Source organism: Sus scrofa, unplaced genomic scaffold (genome assembly GCF_000003025.6).
Source record: "Sus scrofa isolate TJ Tabasco breed Duroc unplaced genomic scaffold, Sscrofa11.1 Contig59, whole genome shotgun sequence".
In the NCBI taxonomy this organism is placed as follows: Eukaryota; Metazoa; Chordata; class Mammalia; order Artiodactyla; family Suidae; genus Sus; species Sus scrofa.
The window spans coordinates 1,115,072-1,139,354 of record NW_018085257.1 but is presented as its reverse complement, the minus strand read 5'-3'; the positions used below and the strand labels follow the sequence as shown (position 1 = coordinate 1,139,354).

The window sequence follows — 24,283 nt, the reverse complement described above, 5'->3', positions numbered from 1 at the left end:
CGAAGTCAGCCATACAATGAGACACCAACATCAAAAGGCCATCACTTATATGTGGAATCTGAAAAAAGGACACAATGAACTTCTTTGCAGAACAGATACTGACTCACAGACTTTGAAAAACTTATGTTCTCCAAAGGATACAGTTTGGGGGGTGGGGGATGTGCTGGAGTTGTGGGATTGAAATCCTATAAAATTGTATTGTGATGATCATTGTACAGCTACAAATGTAATAAATTCATTGAGTAATAACAAAATGAAAACAGAAAAAAAAAGATAAAATGATGTCATTAGGGTGGTCTCAAATACTATATTACTGGTGCCTTTATAAAAAGAATAGATTAGGACCCGGATATACACCAAAGGAAGACCACATAAAACACATGGAGAAGATGGCAAGACACACAGTGAGGCCTCAAAGGAAACCAAACCTGTTGATACCTTGATCTCAGACATTTAGCACCCAGAATTGTGAGAAAATAAATTCTGGTGGCTTAAGCCACTCAGTCTATGGTACTATGTTACAGCAGCCCTAGCAAACTAAGAACAATTTTTTTTTTGTCTTTTTAGGGCCTCACCCAAGGCATATGGAAGTTGAACCTAGGGGTCAAAACAGAGCTGCAGTCGCAAACCTACACCACAGGCACAGCAACCTCAGATACAAGCCATGCCAGTGACCTACACTACAGATCATGTCAACACTGGATCCTTAACCCATTGAGCAGGGGCCAAGGATAAAACCTAGTCCTCATAGATACTAGTCAGTTTTGTTACCACTGAGCTACAACAGAAACTCCCAAGACAACTTTTTTGATAAATTTATTGGTGATAACTGAAAAGTAAATGATACTTAAGGCTCAAATTTTTAATCCACAACAAAGGCTTCCCACATATCTCCCAAGCTGGCTAGAAAATTAGTTTTCCAAACATGAACATATCTGATTTCTGTATTATCCAGGAGAATATAAAATTGGGAACTTTCCATAACCTCTAGCTTGTCTGAGAATAAGACATATAACTCAACTAGTAAGATATAGGAGTGAAAAAGTCAACATGACAAGGGAACCTGGATTTAAACCAAATCCTTAAGGACATAAAGAATTACTATAACCTAAAGACATCTGGTGATGTCCCTGCCATCAGCCCCATGAATTATGTGAGAATATGAGAGAGCCTTCTTCAAGTCAAGCTTGAACTTTGCCATTTTTCCTTGGGCAGCCTTTTCCTTAGAAACCTCTTGGAAGGAGGAAGCTGGTTAGAGTGTGAATCCAAATTTTCTGAGATCCCTGGTCATAATGCCCTGTCTTAATTTCCATCATCTGGTGAGCTATCATATGTTTTTTAATAATTTCTTTTTAATAAATTTAAAGATGCTTGCTGATGTACATGCCATAGGTTTTCACAGTCATGGGAAGGTAACTAGCACAAATCAACCACCTGCAGTTCAGTTCAGACTGTTGGGATTTAACGGGCTCATTTCAAAAATGAGGAAACTGCTCTTTCTCTTCTGGCCTCATGGGGTTTAGGATCAGCTGACCCTGGTGCAGACATGGCGAAGTCCAAGAACCACACCACAAAAAATCAATCTCTAAAGTGGTACAGAAATGACATCAAAATACCCTGATCACAATGATATGAATCCCTTAAGAGGGTGGACCCCAAGTTTCTGAGGAACATGCATTTTACAAGAAGCACAATGAGAAGGGCCTAAAGAAGATGCAGGCCAACAACACCAAGGCCATGAGTGCATATGCTGAAGCTATAAAGGCTCTTGTAAAACCCTAGGAGGTCAAGCCCAACATCCCATAGGGTGGCAGTCACAAGCTCAGTTGACATGCCTACATTGCTCACCCCAAGCTTGGGAAACATGCTCCTGCCCTCATGGCCAAGGGTCTCAGGCTCTGCCAGCCAAAGGCCAAGGCCAAGGCTGCAGCTGGAGCTACAATTGCAGATCCAGTTCTGGCTCCAGCTCTGACTCTCAAAGGTGCCCAAGCCCACACAAAGTCTCCACAATAGAGGTGCTTATCTGCCACTGTGAGGACAGAAGCACTGGTGTGATCCCTTGGCTGCTGTCTATATGGGGCTGGTGTCCACCTGTACTATTTATACACATAAACCTTGGCAAGATCCATCAAAAAAATGAGGAAACTAAAGTTCAAAGAGTTGAAGTGACTTGTCCAAAGTCATGAGCAGGGAAGTGGTAAACAGAACTCAAACTCAGAGCTGATCAAGGGGAAACCCCAACTGCAAAGCCAAACACTATGGGGAGAAGTGGGCACTGTCTGAGGCCACACCTTAACCTGCATGAGGATATCACTAAGGACAACCATGACCTTCCCCAGAGCCTTTCTTTGGCTTCCATTCTGGAAGAGTTCTCAACCAGATGAGCCAACCTTGTGATAAGATCAACACTTTTGCCCTCGAGAGACAGCATGCTTTTCTGACTAGATGGTGGGATGGGGGTGTCTGTTTCTCTGACCAAGGTCTGTGTTGGGATCAGTTGTGACCCATGGTTACAGTGAGACTGACTTGTGCTAAGGGAGTCCAGGCTTAATTCCCAATCAACCATGCACAAAGAGGAGCCAAATTTTACCTCTGAACTCTATTTGATTAGGCTGTAAGGAGGGGCCCTGAGTGGTTAATTAGCATCAAAGGAAAGGAGCCTGGAGGTTCACCAGCAAGATCTCCCTTGAGCCTTGTTAAAAAGCAAAGATGGGGCCTCATCCCTCTGAGGGAGCTTCTGCAGAAACTTTCCTGACACATCATTATGAGTGAGGTGTCCTGGTTTTCCTCCTTTGCTGCTCTCAGGGGGGCACATTCTGATTTAATTTTAGAAAGATGAAAGAGTATTCCATAACTCCAAGACTTTGCCTCCTCTCATTTGAGGCCAATCCTCAAGGGCAGCACTGAAGGAAACTATTGAATAACCAGTTTTATAGGAAGGGGCTTGTTTTAATGATTTTTATTTTTTTCCATTAAAGCTGGTTTACAGTGTTCTAACAATTTTATACTCTGCAGGAAATTTACCTAATCACACATACATATATACATTATTTTTCTCATATTATCATGGTCCATCACAAGTGATTAGATATAGTTCCCAGTGCTATACAGCAGGAACTCATGGCTTATCCATTCCAAAGGCAATAATTTGCATCTCTTACTCCCAGATTCCCAGTCCATCCCACTCAAGGGAGGGGATTTTTCAAGCAGTTCTACCCAGGGCCCTTTTCCCTAGTTATTTCCTGGACAACAATATCCTTGATGCAAACAATTCAATTCCCCTATTCCTTTCAGTCTCTTAATGAAAAACCTTTGTGATAGTGTCTACTTTATCTAAAGCAGAAGTTCTAGGCATCTTCTGTGTATTCAGCATAATCTGGGGATATTTAAGACAATCTTGATGCCCAGGACCACACCCTCCACCAATTAAATCAGAATCTTTGAGATGCCATCCTGATATCTGTAGTTTTAAGACTCAGAGGATATTCCAATCACCAGCCAAGGTTGAGAACAAGTGATCTCTTTAGATGACCCCAGTTGTCTTGAAATTTGTTAAAGCCAATGTAGTGATTTTAGGGTTCAGAAAATTAATAACCTTCCCCTCTCTCCTAAGTATGTATTCAGATATCATAAGAGGTGCTTTTATGTGACTAATGTGTCATTATTAGATGCTGAGGAATTCCCTTGTGGCTCAACAGGATCTGACATTGTCACTGCCATGTCTCAGGTTGCTGCTGTAGCACAGGTTCAATCCCTGGCCTGGAAATGTCCACATTCTGCAGGCATGACCAGAGGAAAAAAAAAACAAATTGATGCCAAGAGACAGCATAAAGAAAGCACTCTATCAAAAATATTTAATCCTATGTTTCTTATCTTTCATTCTATTTTCCAAGTTTTATTTCTTACGGACAATGATAACACATGAATACAGTCAAATTGTAAGATTCAAACTGAAAGTCACTTCTGACTCCCACCCAAAAACCTGCTATATGTAGAAAAATACTTTCATGTCTGCAAATTTAAATATTCATAACATTGAAATCATACTACATAAATATATTATTTTGCAACATGAATTTTCATCTAACAAGATGTCTTGGAGATGACTCAGTTCCAAGTCACTACTATATACAATCTAAACTATTGTTTTTAACTGTTCCCTATTATTTTTGTTTTAGGGCTGCATCCATGGCATAAGGAAGTTCCCAGGATAGGAGTAAAATGGGAGATGCAGCTGCCGGTATACACCACAGCCACAGCAACATGGGATTCAAACCACATCTGTGACCTACACCACAGGTCACTGCAATGCCAAATCCTCAACCTATTGAGCAAGGCCAGAGATCAAACCCATGTCCTCATGGACATTAGTTGGTTTTGATGCTGCTGAGCCACAGCAGGAACTGCCTCTACAGTATTTTAATAACATTTTATAATATGAAATTACTACAGTTTAGTTAAACATTTCTCTATTCCTGGACATTGGGGAGTTTATTTTTTCTTGTCTCTATTATAATTAATACTTCTATAAACATCTACTCCATATACATTGTTCAAATATACCCTATGCCTTCTATACATAAAAGGTGTTCATACCAAACTGCAGGGTGTGGGAGTTTGTTTTATATGGAATATTTGATAAATATCACTGTCCCTGCCACAACTGGAATATTTATCATTTTCTTATTGAGTTATTGGGATCCTTTGTATTGTGCAGATATTATATGCATTAGCTTGCATGGATATACTATATAGATCAATATTTTCTCCAAGTCTTTTGCTTCTCTTTTAACTTTGTTCTTGGAATCATTTATCACGCAGGTTTTAAATTTTAGGTAGTCAGATCTGTCAGTCTTTTCTTTTAGAGCTTCAGGATTTATATTTTGTTGTGGAAGGTTTGATCCACCCCAAGAGTACAGCATCCTATTACAATTTTATAGATTTTTGCCTTAGCTCTTCAAATCCATCTGGAATTTATTTTTTATATGTGGTATACCTTAGAGATCTAAACATATTTTCTTCCAATTGAATGTCATCCCACAATTTTCTTTTCCACCAGATACTAAAAGGCTAAATATGAGTTACCATTGTGGCTCAGCAGGTTAAGAACATGACTAGTATCAAAGAGTATGCCAGTTTAATCCCTGGACTCATTCAGTGGGTTGTGGATCTGGCATTGCCTCAAGCTGCGGCGTAGATCAAGAAACAGCTCACATCTGGTCTTGCAGTGGTTGTGACATAGGCCAGCAGCTGCAGCTTATATTCAACTCCTAGCCTGGGAACTTCCATATGCCATGGGTGTAGCCCTAAAAACAAAGCAACCAACAAAACAAAACAAAAGGATAAATGGCAAAAAAAAGGCTAGATGTATTTTTAGGTAGGTCTTCTTCTGGATTCTAGTCCCACTCAAGTTAATAGATATCTACTGAGTGCCCTACTATGTGTTACATAGGATTTTCAGCACTGGAGATACACACATTAACAGGACACAGTCACTGCCCTCAAAAGGCCTCACAGCCTGGTGGGAAGTCTCCATCCACCAGGTGGGACAGAGACAACTACTACACAATGTGATGTCAAGTGGGCAAAGTGCTGTAGGAGGCTAGAGGCAATATTTGCTTAGTTTATCTAAAGAGTCCATCAAAAATTTACAAAGAGATGGTATCTAAACTAGGCCTTAAAAAATAAAGCAGACATTTTTGAAATAGAAAGGAACAAGTTTGAGAAGTACATTCCACTTAGAATATATCCTTTTGAGCTGTCCATGGGATAGTGTAGAGGAGTACAGATGGATGTGCCTGCCTAGAGGTCAGGAAACATCTCCTATTCCAGTACCTACAGTGCCTGTCACCATAGGAACATGCATGGTTCTTAAGATGCATCAAAGCCCCATCAAGAGAGCTCAGTAGGATGGAGAAGAGAATGGGAACTGGAAAGAAGGTGGCTACAGAGTGGCACTGGGACATGTACACCATAGTCATCATTATCAGTAACATTTGTTGAGGGATAATTATATGCCAGGCAAGACTCCCTGGGCTATAGGTCCTTGTGAGTTTTCTATTTTATATACAGTAGTGTGTACATGTTAATCCCATCCTCCCAATTTATCTCTCACTCTCCCATGGTTTCCCCTTTGGCAACCCCAAGTCTGAGCTCGAAAAGGATTGTTAGCCAAAACCTACAAAGAATACTTAAGACCCAAGAATAAGAAAGCAAACTACCCAATTTTTAAAATGGCAAAAATCATGAGTAGACAGTTCACTGAAGAAGATATACAAATGGAAAATAATCATACAAAAAAGATGCTCAACATCATATGCTATCAGGAAGATGCAAATGAAACCACAAGAAGATACCACTACACACCCATTAGAATGGGCAAAATCAAGAACTGCCAACACCAAAAGCTGAGGAAGACACAGAGCAACAGGGAACTCTCATCCTTGGCTGGTGGGAATGCAAAGTGGTATAGCCATTTGGGAAGGCAGTTTGGTGGTTTCTTAGTTTCTTACAAAACTAAACATACTCTTACCCAGCAATCATATCCCCTGATATTTACCCAAAGGAGTTGAATCTCATTTCCAAAGTATATGTGGATATTTATAATAGCGTTGTTCATAATGGTCAAAATTTTGACCTTTGTCCTTCAGCAGATGAATGGATACATAAACTGTGGGACATCCAGACAGTGGAGTATGATTCAGCTATAAGAAGAGAGGGAGAATTTTACATGCCTATCACTAACTTAAAAAGGCCAATCCAAAAATACTGTAAGATATATGATTCCAAATAAATGACATTTTAGAAAAGGCAAACTATGCAGACATTAAAAAGATGAGTGTTTGCCATGGCTTGGGGGAGTGTGGGGAGGGGTGAACAGGCAGAGCACAGAGGGTTTTTAGGGCAGTAAAACCATCTGTATGAAACTCTTACCCATGATTACGTATGATTACACATTTACCAAATCCACAGAATGCACAACACCCAGAAAGAACCCTAATATCGATGAGGACTATGGGCAAAGATACACCAAGGTAAGCTCATCCACTGTAACAAATGCACCACTTCAATGCAGGATGTTAACAACAGGGGAGACTATGTGTGTGCAAAGACAGGAGGGATATCAGCAACTTTGTTCTTTATGATCAGTCTTGATGTGAACCTAAATTTCTCTAAAAGAAAAGCTGAGATAAAAAAGAAAAAGCAGAAAAAAATTAAAAAATCAATCCAAAAGTTGTCTTCACATACACATGAGGACAATGTGGGTTAGTGAAGATAAATAACTTGCCCATTTAGTCATGGAAAACTAGGATTCAAAATCAGTAAGTCTGGCTTAAGAAATTGAAACAACAAAGGTTTAAGAAAGGTAAACAGCAACAAAAATTAGGCTCAGAAAAGGTGACTACTGCAAAAGATCAGCCTGTAAGAGGCAGAGCCAGGATCTCACTCTATTCATCTGGCTCCAGAACTTGTACCTTAATTCCTTGCCCAATAACATGACACTTGCACCTAGACACTATCATCCACACAGACACAGATGCTCAGAGATATCAGAGGTCATCTCTCCATCCTGTCTACACACTGACACTCACAGGAGCACAAGCATGTCCAGACAGCACATACAGTGTGCCAGCACACACATGTACATAGTGCACATGCACCTGCATGCACACATCCAACCCTGTGGCTTTATGGCTCCACTGCCCTTCCCAGGTACAGAGGCTACACCCCTGGAACCCAGGCTTCCAGGCTCCTGGAAACAGAGCTCAGAAAGTGCATCAGGAAGGTTCTCCCTCCTGGGAAGGCTGCAGGGATCCTCCCCCAGCATTATGGCTGCCTAGGGACTGGGGGAGGACAACCCCCTAGGCTTCCTGTTGTCAGAAAATCCCACTGTGGACAGAGAGAAGAACCAGCAGGGTCCTGAACTTAGAGCAGCACTTCACGCTGCCTCCTGCCTCAGAGATTCAGAGCCTGAACACAACCTGTCAGCAGGACCCCAGGCCTGGTCAGGACCCAGAATCTCCTCTGTCAAGCCCACAGGTAGGCAGGCTGAGGGATCTTTGGGAATAGAGCCCAGGGGTTAACCTCTTCCTGTGATCTTTTCCTAACCCCATTTTCCCTCCTTCATCTCAAAAGCCAGGAAACATTGACCCTCCTCTAGTTTTTTCTCTCTCTCCTTCAAAGTGTAGATCCACATTTTTCAGAACCTACTCTGGGTGAAGCACTGGCTCCTGCTTTAAAGGGAACCACCCACATCCTACAACCCAGAGCCACACAGTTATCTCAGCCAGGAGATGGATCAGCAAGGGAACAGGTGAACAAAAAGTTAGCATAATGCAGGGGCTCAGAGCAAAATCTCTGAAGCCATCAGAATCCACCCATCCAGTTGTGTGGCCTTCAGAAGTCACTTCCACCCTTCTCCCTCACTTACATTATCTGTAAACTGGGGTCTGTAAAGACTATGTATGTCAGTATATGTGAAGTTCCTAGAGCTGAATCTGGTACATGTAAACACTGTGTGATTCTTATCTAGGACATGACTGTGATTGAGAATGCATGTAGGAAGGGGCTTCAATGAAGAGGGGGTCTCAAGGTGGAGATACCTGGGTGAGGCATGGCCAGCTCAGCAGGGGACACAAGAGAATGGCTTTCCACACAAATTCTACTTTAAGCCCTCTGGCAGATCAGATGGGTATCAAGGGGTATTAAGACAGAGAGAAGGCAATTATTCACAAAAAGGATTCCAGTGGGCATATTGTAAAAGTCTACTTGCCTTGACATCTACAATAACAGGGGTGAAGTAAAGCTTTAATGTGATAGGGGAGGGAAACCTCAAGAGGGAGGAGAGAGTTCAGAAAGGTGAGGAGGGAAAGACCTTCCTGAAAAGGGCCCTGCAGACCCCGGAGCAGGACATCCCTGTTCAGTAGGCTGCACACCTATGTCTTAGTGCAGGCAGTGGAAAGAGAGGAGACAAGGAGAAGCTGAGTTTCAGAAAACCTGGGCTCAAATTTTTAGTTTCCACCTGTAAGTGATATTTGTCTTGGACTTACTTCACTTAGTATGATGATCTCTAGGTCCATCCATGTTGCTGAAAAACTAAACTTATTTACTAAACAGAAACAGACTCACAGACTGTTTTATTTTATTTTATTTATTTTTATATCTATTTATTTATTTATTTTTTCATTACTCAAATGAGTCAGACTCACAGACATTGAAAACAAACTACTGGTTACCAGATAGGAAAGAGAAGGAAGGATTGGGGTTTGGGGTTGGCATGTGCACACTAATATATATGGAATGGTTAGTGGACAGGGACCTGCTGTACACACAGGGAACTCTACTCAATATTCTGTGATACCCAGCATGGGAAATGAATCTGAAACAGAATAGGTATGTGTATATGTACAAATGAATCACTTTGCTGTACAGCAGAAATTAACACCATTTTGTAAATCAACTACACTTCAATACAATAGTTTAAAATGAAAAAAAATTAAGAAACACTTTAAAAACTGGAGAGTTCCAATTATGGCTCAACAGGGGAAGCACCCAGCACAGTGTCTGTGAGGATGCAGGTTCAACCCCTGGACTTGCTTTGTGGGTTTAGGAGCCAGTGTTATGGCAAGCTGCAGAATAGGTCACAGATGTGGCTGGGATCCAGTGTTGCATGTGGCTGTGGTGTAGGTTGCAGCTGTAGCTAAGATTTTACTTCTAGCCCAGGAACTTCCACATGCCCCAGATTAGCTATAAAAAGAAAATATAAAAAGGACCTCAGGAAAGATTCTAAGGTCAGATACTGATGATGGGAAAGCAGAGAGCATTTGTTTGCTCACAATCTGCCAGAGCTGAGGTACACAGACTACACAACTGTTCTGATCTGAAGGCAAGGAAGATAGCAGAGCCTCTGGCTTACTGGGATGAGAGGAGCAAAGGAAGGAGGAGGAGGATCAGGTCAGCAAGGAGGCTTCAGGCTGTTGGTAGGCAGAGAACTTCTGCCAGCAAAGGACATGCCAGTTTAGTTCTCTACACAAGATGATGGTCTGGGAGAGATGTTTGATCAAGTCATTTGAAACACACAGTCTGAAATCAGGCATTCCTAGATTTGTGTTTCAGATACACCGACTGTGTGACCCTCCGAACTTCAGTCTCTTTATCTACAAAAAAAAAGGATAGTAATGCTACTAACATCACAAGTGCTGAGCTCAGAATCTCTCCAGTGCTGTCCACTACATTTTCTTTCACTGTGGTCACTTTTCAACTGCCCTTGCTCATTCATGGGAGCAGGCACGTGAACGATGGTAATTTTGCACCAGTGTTTTACCCGCTAAAATGTTTATATCCCACTTAAATAGTGCACTCTGTGCTCCAAGTTTCTGTTCTTTGGTTTCAAGTGGGCTGGTGGTGAAGCAAAGGAAATTGCATAAGTTATTAGGAATCAAGGGAAATAAAATAAATCTTAGATGATAAATGTCCACAGAGTAGAAAATTCCAGAGGAGAAAGTAGACAAGTATAGAAATAGTCTCCTATTTCCTATCTATCAAAAAAGGGAATAAATACATTTTAAGGAGGGATAGTATGATTAAAAGAGTTGGAGAGGTACCGATCCCTCTTAGTCCTTCCCAGCCACTGACTGATGACAAGCGCCATCATCTAAATGTCATTTCTACAGCTTATTGTTTAAGCAACAAGAGTACAGAATATTATAGAAAGCATTACCAAATTCTCACTCAACTTTCTTATTTTTCATTTTGCCAGTAACACAAAATATTTTATTACTAACCATAATTACATTCCTTTATAAATTCCTCTACCATGTAAATATGCGTTAGCATGTATTATTTAAATAATAGGAGGATGGTGAATGAATGTATAGAAATAATAATAAATTTCAGAAGACACATAATCTAATCAAGCTATTATAAATTGTGATTTGAAAGAAATGAAAAGTGCTTCCATTTTTACACTTACGTTGACTCTGAACCAAAATCCCATGTTTCATCTTAATCATCTCCAAGTCTTAATAAAGCAGCATTCTTCCACCACCTAATATGGGTCATGCAAAACCAAAAGCATGGGAAGGAGAGGCTAAATATTAGGAAGGGCCAAAGGTGGTTCATTTCTGAGTTCTAGCACTCTCATTCATGGACCCTGCATTTTTATGCCAAAATACATAATATCTGTCATGATATGGCATCAGATAACATGAGTTTATATCTAACTGTGCTCTGGGGGCAAGAAACAGATATTCCAGGTAAGTGGAAATTGACTTTTAGACATGAGACTGCTCAATCAACTGCAGTCAAAAATCACTGAATTCGGAGTTCCCGTCGTGGCGCAGTGGTTAACAAATCCGACTAGGAACCATGAGGTTGCGGGTTCAGTCCCTGCCCTTGCTCAGCGGGTTAACGATCCGGCGTTGCCTGTGGTGCAGGTTGCAGACGCGGCTCGGATCCCGCGTTGCTGTGGCTCTGGCATAGGCCGGTGGCTACAGCTCCGATTCAACCCCTATCCTGGTAACCTCCATATGCCCCAGGAGCGGCCCAAGAAATAGCAACAACAACAACAACAACAAAAAGACAAAAAGAAAAAAATCACTGAATTCTTTTCAGGTCTACCTCTGAAAAGTTTACAGAGACAGTCAATATGGCAGGATGCTCATTATCTATGAATATTATGTCTGCAAACCTTTCAGGATCTACAATGCTTCTTCTTCTTTTTTTTTTTGTACAGTTTTTGTTGGTTTGTTTGTTTGTTTGTTTTGGTAGGGCTGCACCTGCAGCATATGGAAGTTTCCAGGCTAGAGGTCAAATTGAAACTTCAGCTGCTGGCCTAAGCCACAGCCACAGCAATGCAGGATCCAAGCCACATCTGCAAACTATACCAAAATTCACGACATCATGGTATCCTTAACCCACTGAGCAAGGCCAGGGATCTAACCCACACTCTCACTGATACTAGTAGGATTCATAACCCACACTCTCATGGATACTAGTAGGTTTCATAATAGGAACTCCTTTTTTTGCATGTTTATTGAAGTATAATTGATTTACAAGTCATATTTAATGCATAAGATTTGGTGTGGTGATAGTACATGGCAATATACAAATGGCATTTGAGTGTAGGCAGGAAGAAAGTTAAAAAAAAACCATTTTATTGATGGTACATCGTGGGGAATAGACCTTCCCAAGGCGTGAGGAAATATGCAATGTTATCACTTTCAGCTAAATGGAAATGAGGGTCCCTATGTTTTGAGAAATGTCACAAGAGATCTGAAGAATTCCAAGTTCAGGACCAAGGAGGGTCAGATATCCCTTCACCATCAGGGAAAACAAAGTCCCAGAACTGAGGACAGGGAAAGACATGGGGAAAGAATCCAGAGTCAAATCAATACATTTCCCAGGAGTGAGATGAAGGATAATTGCCTCATATTGGGAGCAGCTACTAAAATTGTCTATGTTCTGGGAGTTCCCACTGTGGCTCAGCAGAAATGAATCCAACTAGCATCCATGAGGATGCAGGCTTGATCCCTGGCCTCGCTCAATGGGTCGGGGATCCAGTGTTGCCATGAGCTGTGGTGTAGGTCACAGATGCAGCTTGGATCTGGCATTGCTGTGAGCCATGGCAAAGGCCGGCGGCTGTATCTCCCATTCAATCCCTTGCCTGGGAACATCCATATGCATGAACGCAGCCCCCCACCTAAAAAATGTGTAGGTTCTTAACTCCAACTCAGCCGTCCAAGTCCCAGAATGTACTCTATGCTGTCACAGAAACCTCTCCTGAATGCAAAATATTTATATACAAAAGTATTCATTTCAACACTCCTCTGTGATGGGAGGAAAAAGTAATAGGGATAAATGACCCATTTCTGAATATAATATGTGTATAGATCCAGGCAGAGAAAAAAAACTTTAAAATATGCCCATATCTATAGTACTCTGGGAAGTGGAATTTTTAGTGAACTTTCACCTTTTCATTATAAAATTAATAAAAGAAATATGTGCCCCTCAGTTTTTAAAAGTTAAATACGGAAGGAACTTCCCACTCCCCCCTCTATCCCTCTCACTTCAGGAGGCGAGGACAGCACAGAAACACACACACCACACAAACACAGCATAGAAAGGGGACATCTTTTTGGACAAAAATGAGATTATTCTATATCCATTGTCCTGCAACTTGTTTTTGCCACTTAAAATATCACAGACAGTAGTGTAACTGGGATGACATAGCCCAGCAAGGAATCGCTCTCTCTTTGCCATCAGACTGACTGGACTCAAATCCCAGCTCTACTACATACTAAGTGGTTTAACTTTGCTAAGCTCTTTTTTTTTTTTTTAATCTGTAAAGTAGGGATATAATGGTGCCTATCTCTTAGGATTTGGAGACAATAAAATGATAAAAGACATGTAAAGATAGCTCAGTGTGTCATGTATATACAGGGCTAATAAACATTTATTAGCATTACTCATTTAAATTCTTTACACTGTGTGATATGAAGTAATACAAATTCACTATAAGTTATTTTAATAATTTAAATTCTTGTGGATATTTAGTTTGTGTGATCTGTGGGTTGTTTGTTTTGTTCATTTGTTTGCACTGTTTTATTTGGCAATATAAGGAGTGCTACAATAAAAATGTGTGTATATAATTTTGTGCTTAACATATATGACTATTTTTAAATGACAGATTTCTGTAAGTGAATTGTTGGATAAGGAGAGGTAGTTTTCAGATCTGATGGAAACTACCAAAAGGTTTATTTTGATAACCGCCTCACTATCAGGGAACTTGAGGGTCTTTTTCCACTTGGATATTAAAAAAAAATAAGGCCATTCCAATGAATGATAATTGTACTTAAGTCTAATTTATGTTTTCTGATCACCAATGAGGTTGAACATCTCATATGTTTTCTTTGGTGAATGTGTTGTAGATATTTTCTTGGAGTCTAGAGTTTCTATTTTACCTTTTCTTATGGTCTCTTTTGGTTGAATTTTCACATTAAAGCATTTTGTCTTTCATGGACCCTGCATTTTATTTCTTTGCTTGGAATGTCATCCCCAATTTTAGACCATAAAAAAAATGTTCCCTTTATTTGGGGCTAATATATTTTATGGTTTGGATTGTTTACATTTAGATAATTGATTTGCGTGAGTTTTACTTCTATGTTCAGGTTAGAGAGAAATCTAGCCTTACTTTTTCCAAATGTTCAGCCAGCGCCATAAATGTCACTTCTTTAATAGTTCATCATTTCTCCCTTGCTATGAAATAAATATTACATATTGAGTTCTATGCATATCTAGATCTATATATATACATAAATACAGGTACATAAACTTCTTCAATCCATTGATTTATTTTTCTCTGTGTGTAAAATTACCTTATTGTTTTCCATTATTATGTGCTTTGATTTTCAGTTAGAAAAGTCATCTCTCATTAGTCCAGTATTTTCAAAATGATCTTGCCTTTCCTTAGCCATTTACTCATGTAGATGACTTTGAAAAGGGCCTTCTCCAGTCCCATTAAATTCTCTTGGGGTGTTATTATATATGAAGTGAATTTGATTAATTTGAGAATGGACCTTTTTTCCTCAGATTTATTGAGATATGATTGACATGTACCACTGTGTAAATTTAGGGTGTATGATGTGATGATTTGATACACTTTTTTATAATTGACATGTAACACTGTGTAAATTTAAGGTGTATGATGTGATGATTTGATACACATTAATTGCAAAATGATTGCCACAGTAGGGTTAGTTAACACCTCCATCACTGCACACCATTTTCTTTGTGTATGTGTGTGTGGTGAGAACATCTAGGATCTACTCTCTTATAAAGAATGGAGGTCACCAGGGATGGGAATTGGGGGAACTGGGAAAATGTTGTTTAAAAGTACAAAATTGCAATCATTAGATCAATAAGTGCTGGAGATCAGCACAGCGATTATAGCCAACAACAGTAAATTAGATAGGCACTTCAAAAGTAGCTAAGAGACTCATCTTAGTTATTCCCGACAAAGATATAAATGATAACTACATATGGTGATAGACGTGTTAGCTAATGTTCCACTAGTAATTATAGTGCAATATAAATATGTATCAAATCAACATGTTCTTCACTTTAACTTACACAATGTTATATGTCAATGACATCTCATGAAAATAAATTTTAAATGAATATGTGAATAATATATCCTTTTATTAAAATTCAAGTATATAATATAGTGTTGTTAACTGTAGTTGTCATGCATCATTATGGATCCCTAGAACTTATACATCTTATTAACTTGATGTTTGTACCTTTGACTCAGACTGACATCTGCCCATTTCCTCCACCCTTCAGCCCCTGGCCACCACCCTTCTACTCTCTCTTTCCAGGAGTTTGTCTTTTTTAGATTCAGTCATGAGAAAGAAGGAAGGCCTACCATGTATGACAACATGAATGGACCTTAAGAGCACTGTGCTAAGTTAAATAAGTCAGACAGAGGAATACAAATGCTGCATGATATCATGTACCTGTGGAGACTAAGAACAGACATTTGAAATATTGAATCTTCCTTTTTTGGAGTATCTCACTTCCACTCAGTCTGATCATCCTTTCTATTCCGTTATATCCTGTTGCAGCATAGTTATTCTCACCTCTCTTTACAAACTCCTTCTCAGGTTGATTCCTAATTCTATTTTAGACTTTCATCCTATATTTTTCTAATACATGAAAAGTATTAATAATCATATACTTAATATGTATCTGAACACTATTATAAACTTCATAGGTTTTTAAAGAGTTCAGATGTTCCTCTTGGATTTTTCTAGATGGACAATCAAATCAGTTTTTAGTGTCAGTTTCATATTAACTGATTTTTACACCTCCTTTTCATTCATTTTGCTTCTTCAATGGCTTAAACTACCACCTGAGCAATATGACAAAATAGTAACCAAGGCCATCTGTACATCTTTCTGTGGTATTGTAGGAAATGAGATTCATATTCAAAGCGTTATATTCCTGTATTACTAGAATGTTTAGAATGAGAACTTCAAAGTTTTTAGTCAGGAAAAAATATGTATTTAAAGGAATAAACTCAGTACCATAAGCAATTTCTTGTAGGACACTGGACCCTTGAAGAACATTGGGGTAAGAAATACAAAATCGTCCTGAGTCAAAAATTCCCATTTTAATTCACAGTCAACGCTCCAAATCCACAAGTTCTTTATTTATGAATTCAACCAACCCACAGATGAAGTAGTACTGTACTATATATTTATCGAAAAAAATCTACACATCAGTGGATCTGTATGGTACTCCTGCATTGTTCAGTGGTCAATTCCATTCCTATTTTGAGTGGCATCCATCAACCAAAAACATAGGTTTCAAGTGTCCAGATCACTATTAGCCAAATAGAAATGCTTAAATAAATATTAAGCAGGTTTTGCTCTGAAGCCATAAGAAAGTTTCATGTGAACTCTCTGGGACCAAAGAGAATTCATTAAATCCAATATGGCCCATGACCATATGGACGATCACCAATGGATGTATGAGTAGGAGAGGATCAGTGAGAGGATCTCATTCATGCAGACCCCTTGTATTAAAGCATCCTGATTCAAGGTGTGACTCAGAAACCCCTTCCCCTAAGACAAGAAGGGAGCAAAAGGAACAGGGGAGGTAGGGTACCAGTCAAGAAGCAACTTCAGAAGAATCTTTAGAAAGAGTATTGAGACGAACACAAAAATTTAGGCAACTTAGAAGTTCCTAACATCATCTGGAAAAAATACAGTTTCTCAAATAGGGAGCACATTAGAATTATTTAACTTTCCCATTGGTGGATTTTACCTCCTGCTCTCTGTACTTTATTGAAATAATATCATAACAAAGAACAGTGGTCTTCTTCTCTCTCTATTTTTTTTTTTCTTAGGCTGGAAGTTAGAAAAGAAGCCATTTTTGTCAAATTGCCATCTCTCCTAGAGCTTCTTCAAACTCTGTGCAGGAGGTCAAGGTCATGGACATGGAGACAAAAAACTATAGCAGCAGCATGTCAGACTTTATCCTTCTGGGCATCTCTTCCAACCCTCATCTTCAAAAACCCCTCTTTGCTGTCTTCCTCATCATGTACCTGGTCACCCTGGTGGGCAATGTACTCATCATCCTGGCCATCCACTCTGACGCCCGGCTCCACACCCCTATGTACTTTTTCCTCAGCAACCTGTCCTTCATGGACATCTGCTTCACCACAGTCATTGTGCCCAAGATGCTGGTGAACTTACTCTCAGAGACAAAGTCCATCTCCTATGTGGGCTGCCTGGTCCAGATGTACTTCTTCATGGCCTTTGCAAACACTGACAGCTACCTGCTGGCCTCTATGGCTATAGACAGGCTGGTGGCCATATGCAACCCCCTCCATTATGACGTGGCTATGAGCCCACGACACTGCCTCCTCCTGCTGCTGGGTTCTTGCACCATCTCTCACCTGCACTCCATGCTGCGTGTGCTACTCATGTCCCGCCTGGCCTTCTGTGCCTCCCACATCATCAAGCACTTCTTTTGTGATACCCAGCCTGTGCTAAAGCTGTCCTGCTCTGACACCTCCTCCAGCCAGATGGTGGTCATGACTGAGACCCTGGCTGTCATTGCAACCCCTTTCCTCTGCATTCTCTTCTCCTACCTGAGAATCATCTTCACGGTGCTGAGAGTCCCCTCTGTAGCTGGGAAGTGGAAGGCCTTCTCTACCTGTGGCTCCCACCTCTCTGTGGTGGTTCTGTTCTATGGAAGTGTCATTTATGTCTATTTTAGACCTCTGTCCATGTACTCAGTGGTGAAGGACCGGGTGGCCACAGTTATGTACACCATAGTGACACCCATGTTGAACCCTTTCATCTACAGCCTGAGGAACAAAGATATGAAGAGGGGTTTGAGGAAACTAAGGGACAGAATTCACTCATAGAAGGAACATGATAGAATATCACAATTGGGAGGTGACCAAAGAGGTGATCAGATTATCCTTCCTTCCTACCATTTTCACATGGAACCCAAAGAGGTGATAAGAGGTGGTATTGAAACACAGTGAGAGCACCGACATTAAAGCAGGATTATTTTGGTTCTACAGTGACCTTGATCAGTCCCAAGCTAATTACTGCTAGGAATCCTGATTTCAGGAGAAATAGTGGAAAAAAAGTATCTCCAAATAATGCTTGCATACATTTGACAATGGTCAGTACTCAAGTACTAGAAAATCCTATTCATTTTTGTAAGACATTACATGGACTCCATAGAGTATAGGGAATGTCTTCTTGAAATGTCCTTAAGTATGAATTGAATTTTGACAGGTTAAAGTTAATAGAACAAGGAAATAGAGAGTTTCACATGTGGAAACCATCCAAGCAAGTAAAAGCAGTAAACACTGGAATGTGTTTGAGAGACAGTGAAAAGCCCTGTGGTGCTTCCTTGATTTGAGATTAGGGAGAATAAAATGGGGATGGGGGGTGGGGGAGAGAGCAGACAGAAGAATCTATAAAACAGATTTACCTCCCCCAACACCACAGTGTCATCACAGTGTGAATTCACAGGACTCAACACGTTTTCCCTTCCTTATTAATTCTTTTTCCATGTGGCCGGAGTACTCACTGAAATGACCATTATGTCCTGGATAAGCAACTGTCAGAGTCAAGATAAGTGGAAAGAAACTGAGGTTGAATACAAGCCTTTTGGATTTAAAGATAATACAATAGATAAATCCCCATTGAGGCCCAGGGGAAATAAATCTGACTAGTACCCATGAGGATGCAAATTCAATCCCTGGCCTTGCTCAGTGGGTTAAAGGAATTGGCATTGCTGTGAGCTGTGGTGTAGGTCACAGATGCAGCTTGGATCCTGCATTGCTGTGGCTGTGGTGTGGTCCATCAGATGTGGCTCCAATTTGATCCCTAGCCTGGAAACTTCCATATGCCACTGGTATGGCCCTAAAAAGAAAAAAAAAAAAAGATTTAACAAGAGGTACATAACAACCTAATGGAACACAGGGATGCCTGGGCCCCAACATCCAAGTCCTTGCCATTGCTCTATGTCTACCTCCAGTTTTCAAGAAGCCATAAGCATCCAGGAAACACACTCCTTTTGCAAACACCTATTTATTTGCACAGGCACCTCTGGCTTTCACCACTATCTCCCACCAATCACTCAGCTTTGAGAAGACTGGCCTGGAAGATCTCTACCCATTCCACTTACTCTATTTATGTGCCAGGTTTTGCATGCTCAGCCAAATACAAAAATCACATTAGAATATGAAAAATTCACAGAATGTAGTAAATAAATAAATTCGTTAATGATACCTTCCATAGTTTATAAAGTTCATTAAGTCCTTTGGTCCCAGGAAAGCTAACAGTTTTTTAGTTCAACCTCCCTCTGCCCTTAGTACCAAACACATTTTTCTCAAGAACACATAGCTGTTAAGAAATCAAGATCCTTTACTTAAGATTTATAGATATTCCAAAAAATTCAAAAAAGAGAAATACTTATTTAGTGACCATGCAATAACACATTTGAGTGAAAGATTAGCCATAAACTTCTCAGTCAGAACTAAACTGTTGTCTTTTTTAGAACATGAAGCAATTCGCTTAAGATGTCCTGCCACCATTCAGAAGTGAGTTCATGGGGACAGGTAGTGTTTGGAGACATTCATAAAATGTTTGCTATCCAAACAAAGCAGCCCAGAAATTAACCTGGGAGGTTGCTAATAAGCATTGCTAAGAATAAGTCCCATTTGAAAGTAGATATAATCAGAGGAAATGCCCCTGTAGTCCTTCTGAACACTTTGCCAGGTTAGGAAAATTTCTTCTCTACAACCCTTGGGAGACCACGAAATTTCTTCACACTCCTTCCACCATACAGAAACCATGGAGCCTGGCTGACTCTACAGTGGAATAAGACTGCTCTAATGAGGTCCTTTGATGAGAATATAAGGAAGGGAAATAGATTAGGGTCCTTCTGCTGTAGGCCTACATATATGTAAATGTTGACAATTTTTCATTATATTGAACTAAGAAAAATCTAGTTCTTTGAACCTATTTTGCCTGTTGATCAGAGTGAATGACATAAAGAAGGAGGCTTATATGAAAGCTGAGGAGAGCCTAGGGAAGTGGGCTGAGTATTTCTCACATTGAAGAGGCTGATAGAGGAGGTATTAGCCAAGAGGTCTGGTAAGAAATTGCCATATAAGGCAAAAATAGAAGAAGTTTCAAGAGGCAGTAGCTATTAATCCACATCAAAATATAATAAAAATTTAAGCAAAATAAGCCAGGAAGATTGTTCATCAGCTTAAATGACAAGGAGGCCATTGGTAATGAGGTTTTAGGTCATGAGACTTTAATGAAAAGGGGACATTGGTAATGATGTTTCAATGGAGGAATGTAAAAGGAACCAGACTGCAGTGGGTTAAGGAATCACTTGTGATTCTGTACACTAGCAATGAACAATCTGAAAAGTAAATTTAAAAACATAGTACCACCACTAGCATTAAAAGAATAAATTACAGAGGAATAAACTTAACCAAGGAGGTAAAAGACTTATCTACTGAAAACAGAAATATTGGATAAAATAAATTAAAGAATACACAAATACATGGAAAGACTTCATGAATAGGAAGATTATGCATTATTAAAATGTCCATAATATACAAAGTGATCCACAGATTCAATGCAATTTCAAGAAATTCCTTAAATCCCAATTGTCTTTTTAAAAGAAATAGACAAATCCTAAAATACTTACAGAATTATAAAAGACCCAAAGTGTCAAAAACAATCTTGAGAATAAAAACAAAGCTGGAGGCTTCATACCTCATATTTTGAAAATATATTACAAAGCCACAGTAATCAAAATAGGATAGTATCAGCATAAAGACCAGTGGAACAGGAAAGAGAACTCAGATATAAAACCAAATAGAAACCATCAAATTTTCTTCCTTTATTTTTTTTTCTTTTTAGGGCAGCACCTGTGGCATATTTCCCACAGTAGTGGTCGAATCAGAGCTACAGCTGCAAGCCTACAACCCAGTCACAATGCGGTCTGAGACCTTCTGCAAACTACACCATAGCTCACAGCAACACCAGGTCATTAACCCACCTAACAAGGACAGGGATTGAATCCGTATCCTCATATATACTAGTTGGGTTGTTATGACTGAGTCGTGATGGGACATCCCCCATCAACTAATTTTAAAAGGCAACTGTACAGTACAAAAAAAAAAAAGGTATTGGGGAAATGAAAGTAAAACAAAATTAAAAAAAATATATACAATCATGCATTCCCTGGTGGCCCAGGAAGTTAAGGATCCAGCATTGTCATTGATGTGGCTCAGATCGCTGCTACGGTGTAGATTTAATCCCTGGCCCAGGAAATTCTATAGCCAAGGACAAAAAAAAAAAAAAGAAAAAAAGAAAAAAGACATGTAAATCAACCAACACCATACACGACATTCACAAAAGAAAAGTCAAAAACCATATGATCATCTCAGTAGATGCAGAAAAAGCATCTGACAAAGTCCAAAATCCATTCTTAATCAAAACTCTTACTGAAGTGGGTATAGAGGGAACATTCCTTAACATAATCAAAGTCACTTATGACAAACCCACAGCAAATACAATACTCAACGGAGAAAAGCTGAAAGACTTCCCACTAAAATCTGGAATAAGACAAGGATGCACATTCTTCCCACTGTTATGCAACATCACATTTGAAGTCCTAGCCACAGCAATAAGACAAACAAAGGACATAAAAGACATCCAAATAGGAAATAAAGAAGTAAAATAGTTACTGTATATATGCAGATGACATGATGCTATATATAGAAAACCCTAAGGACTCAAATCAAAAACTAATTGAACTGATCAACAAATTCAGCAAAGTAGCAGGATAGAAGATTAACACTCAGAAATCAGTCACATTTCTGTATACTAACAATGAAATATTAGAAATAGAATACAGAAATACAATACCTATAAAACTGCACCCCAAAAATCAAATACCTGGGAGTACACCTGACCAAGGAGGTGAACGACTTATTTGCTGAGAACTATAAAACAGTAATCAAGGAAATTAAAGAAGATGTAAAGAAATGGAAAGATATGCCATGCTCCTAGGTTGGAAAAAATAGTATTGGCAATACTACACAAACCAATCTACATATTCAATGCAATCCCTATCAAATTATCCATGACATTTTTCATGAAGCTGGAACAATTCAAAAATTTATAGGGAACCACAAAAGACCCAGAATTTCCAAAGCAATTCTAAAAAAACAAATGCCAAGCAGGAGAAATCTCTCTCCCAGACTTCAGGCACTATCACAAAGCCACAGTCATTAAGACAGTGTGGTACTGATATCAAAACAGACATAGAGACAAATGGAACAGAATAAACAACCCAGAAAAAAACCCAGACATCTTTTGTCAATTAATGACAAGGAGGCAAGAATATAAAATCGGAAAAAGAAAGTCTTTTCAGCAAGTATTGCTGGGAAACCTGGACACCTGCATGCAAATAAATGAAACTAGGACATACCCACACACCATGCATAAAAATAAACCCAAAATGACTGAAATATGTGAATACATGACAAGACACCATCAAACTCCTGGGAGAGAACATAGGCAAAAAATTATCTGACATCAACCTTATGAATATTTTCTCAGGTCAGTCTCCCAAAGCAAAAGAAATAAAGGAAAAATAAACCAATGCTACCCAATCAAACTGACAAGCTTTTGCACAGTAAAAAGTAAACAAAAAGTCAATTTACAGAATGGGAGAAAAGTTTCCAATGATACAATGGACTAGGGCCTAATCGCTAAGATTTACAAACAACTTATACAACTCGACAGCAAAAAACCAACAATCCCATGGAAAAATGGGCAAAAGACCTGAATAGACATTTATGCAAGGAAGATATACAGATGGCCAACAACGTCATGAACAAATGCTTAACATCCCTGATTATTAGAGAAATGCAAATAAAAACTACCATGAGATACCACCTCACACCAGTAAGAATGGCCATCATTAATAAGTCCACAAAGAACAAATGGTGGAGGGGCTGTGGAGAAAAGGAAACTCTTCTGCACTGTTGATGGTAATGTATGCTGGTACAACCACTCTGGAGAACAGTATGGAGGTACCTTAGAAAACTATACATAGAACTATCTTATGACCCAGCAATCCCACTCTTGGGCATATATCCTGACAAAACTCTCCTTAAAAATGACAGATGCACCCACATATTCATTTTAGCACTATTCACTGTAGCCAAGACATGAAATCAACCCAAATGTCCACTGATAGATGACTGGATTAGGAAGATGTGGTATATATACACAATGGAATACTACTCAGCCATAAAAAGAACAAAATAATGCATTTGCAGCAACATGGATGGAGCTAGAGACTCCCATACTGAGTGAACTAAGTCAGGAAGAGAAAGACAAATACCATATGATTTCACTTATATCTGGAATTGAATACATGGCACAAATGAAACTTTCAACAGAAAAGAAAATCATGGACTTGGAGAATTGCCTTGTTGCCATGGGGGAAGGGGAGGGAGTGGGAGGGACTGGGAGCTTGGGGTAAATAGATGCAGAATGTTGCCTTCAGCATGGAATAGAAATGGGATCCTGCTGTGTAGCACTGGGATTTCTGTCTAGAATGGAACACGTAATGTGAGAAAAAAAGAATGTATACATGTAAGTGTAACTTGTTCACCATGCTGTACAGCAGAAAAAATATATATATTAATGATTTAAAAAATAATATTCAATGAAGATAGTAGAGTCTCTTCAATAAATGGTGTTAGGAAAAATGGAGATCCATGTGTAGAGGATTCATTTGGACCATTAACTTAAACCATTTACAAAATTCATTTTGAAACTGATAAAAATTTACATATTTGACCAAAAAATATAAAACTCTTTGAAGAAATGTTCCTTGACATTGGTTCTTGCAACAAGTTATTGGATATGATGCCAAAAGCACAGACAGAACAATCCAAAACAGACAAGTGGGAATACATCAAACTAAAAAATTCTAAAAAGCAAATGATACAATAGACTGCAAAATGCTTTAGGGAATAGGAGAAACTATATGCAAAAAATATGCAATATGATGTTCATCTATAAAAAATATAAGGAACTCCCACAACTCAATAGCAAAAAAAAACCACCCAAATCATCTGATTTTTTAAATGAACAAAGGACTTTAATAGACATTTCTCTGAAAAATACATACCAATGGCTAATGAGTATATGAA

The 24,283-nt window shown here is 39.2% G+C and overlaps 1 protein-coding gene and 1 pseudogene across 1 annotated transcript; both read left to right on the top strand.

Moving 5' to 3' along the window:
* Positions 1–1,546: 1,546 nt before the first annotated feature.
* Positions 1,547–2,113, top strand: LOC100737357 (annotated as a pseudogene).
* Positions 2,114–16,604: 14,491 nt separating this feature from the next.
* On the top strand, positions 16,605–18,172 carry LOC100524066 (olfactory receptor 1L4). The gene has a single exon (XM_003122131.3). The coding sequence runs from the start codon at positions 16,994–16,996 to the stop codon at positions 17,933–17,935; it is 942 nt and encodes a 313-aa protein (XP_003122179.3). The 5' UTR covers positions 16,605–16,993; the 3' UTR covers positions 17,936–18,172.
* Positions 18,173–24,283: the final 6,111 nt, after the last annotated feature.

Bases quoted from the DNA above. Each gene is read 5' to 3' on its own strand.
- LOC100524066 (XM_003122131.3), top strand. From the start codon at position 16,994: ATGGACATGGAGACAAAAAACTATAGCAGCAGCATGTCAGACTTTATC.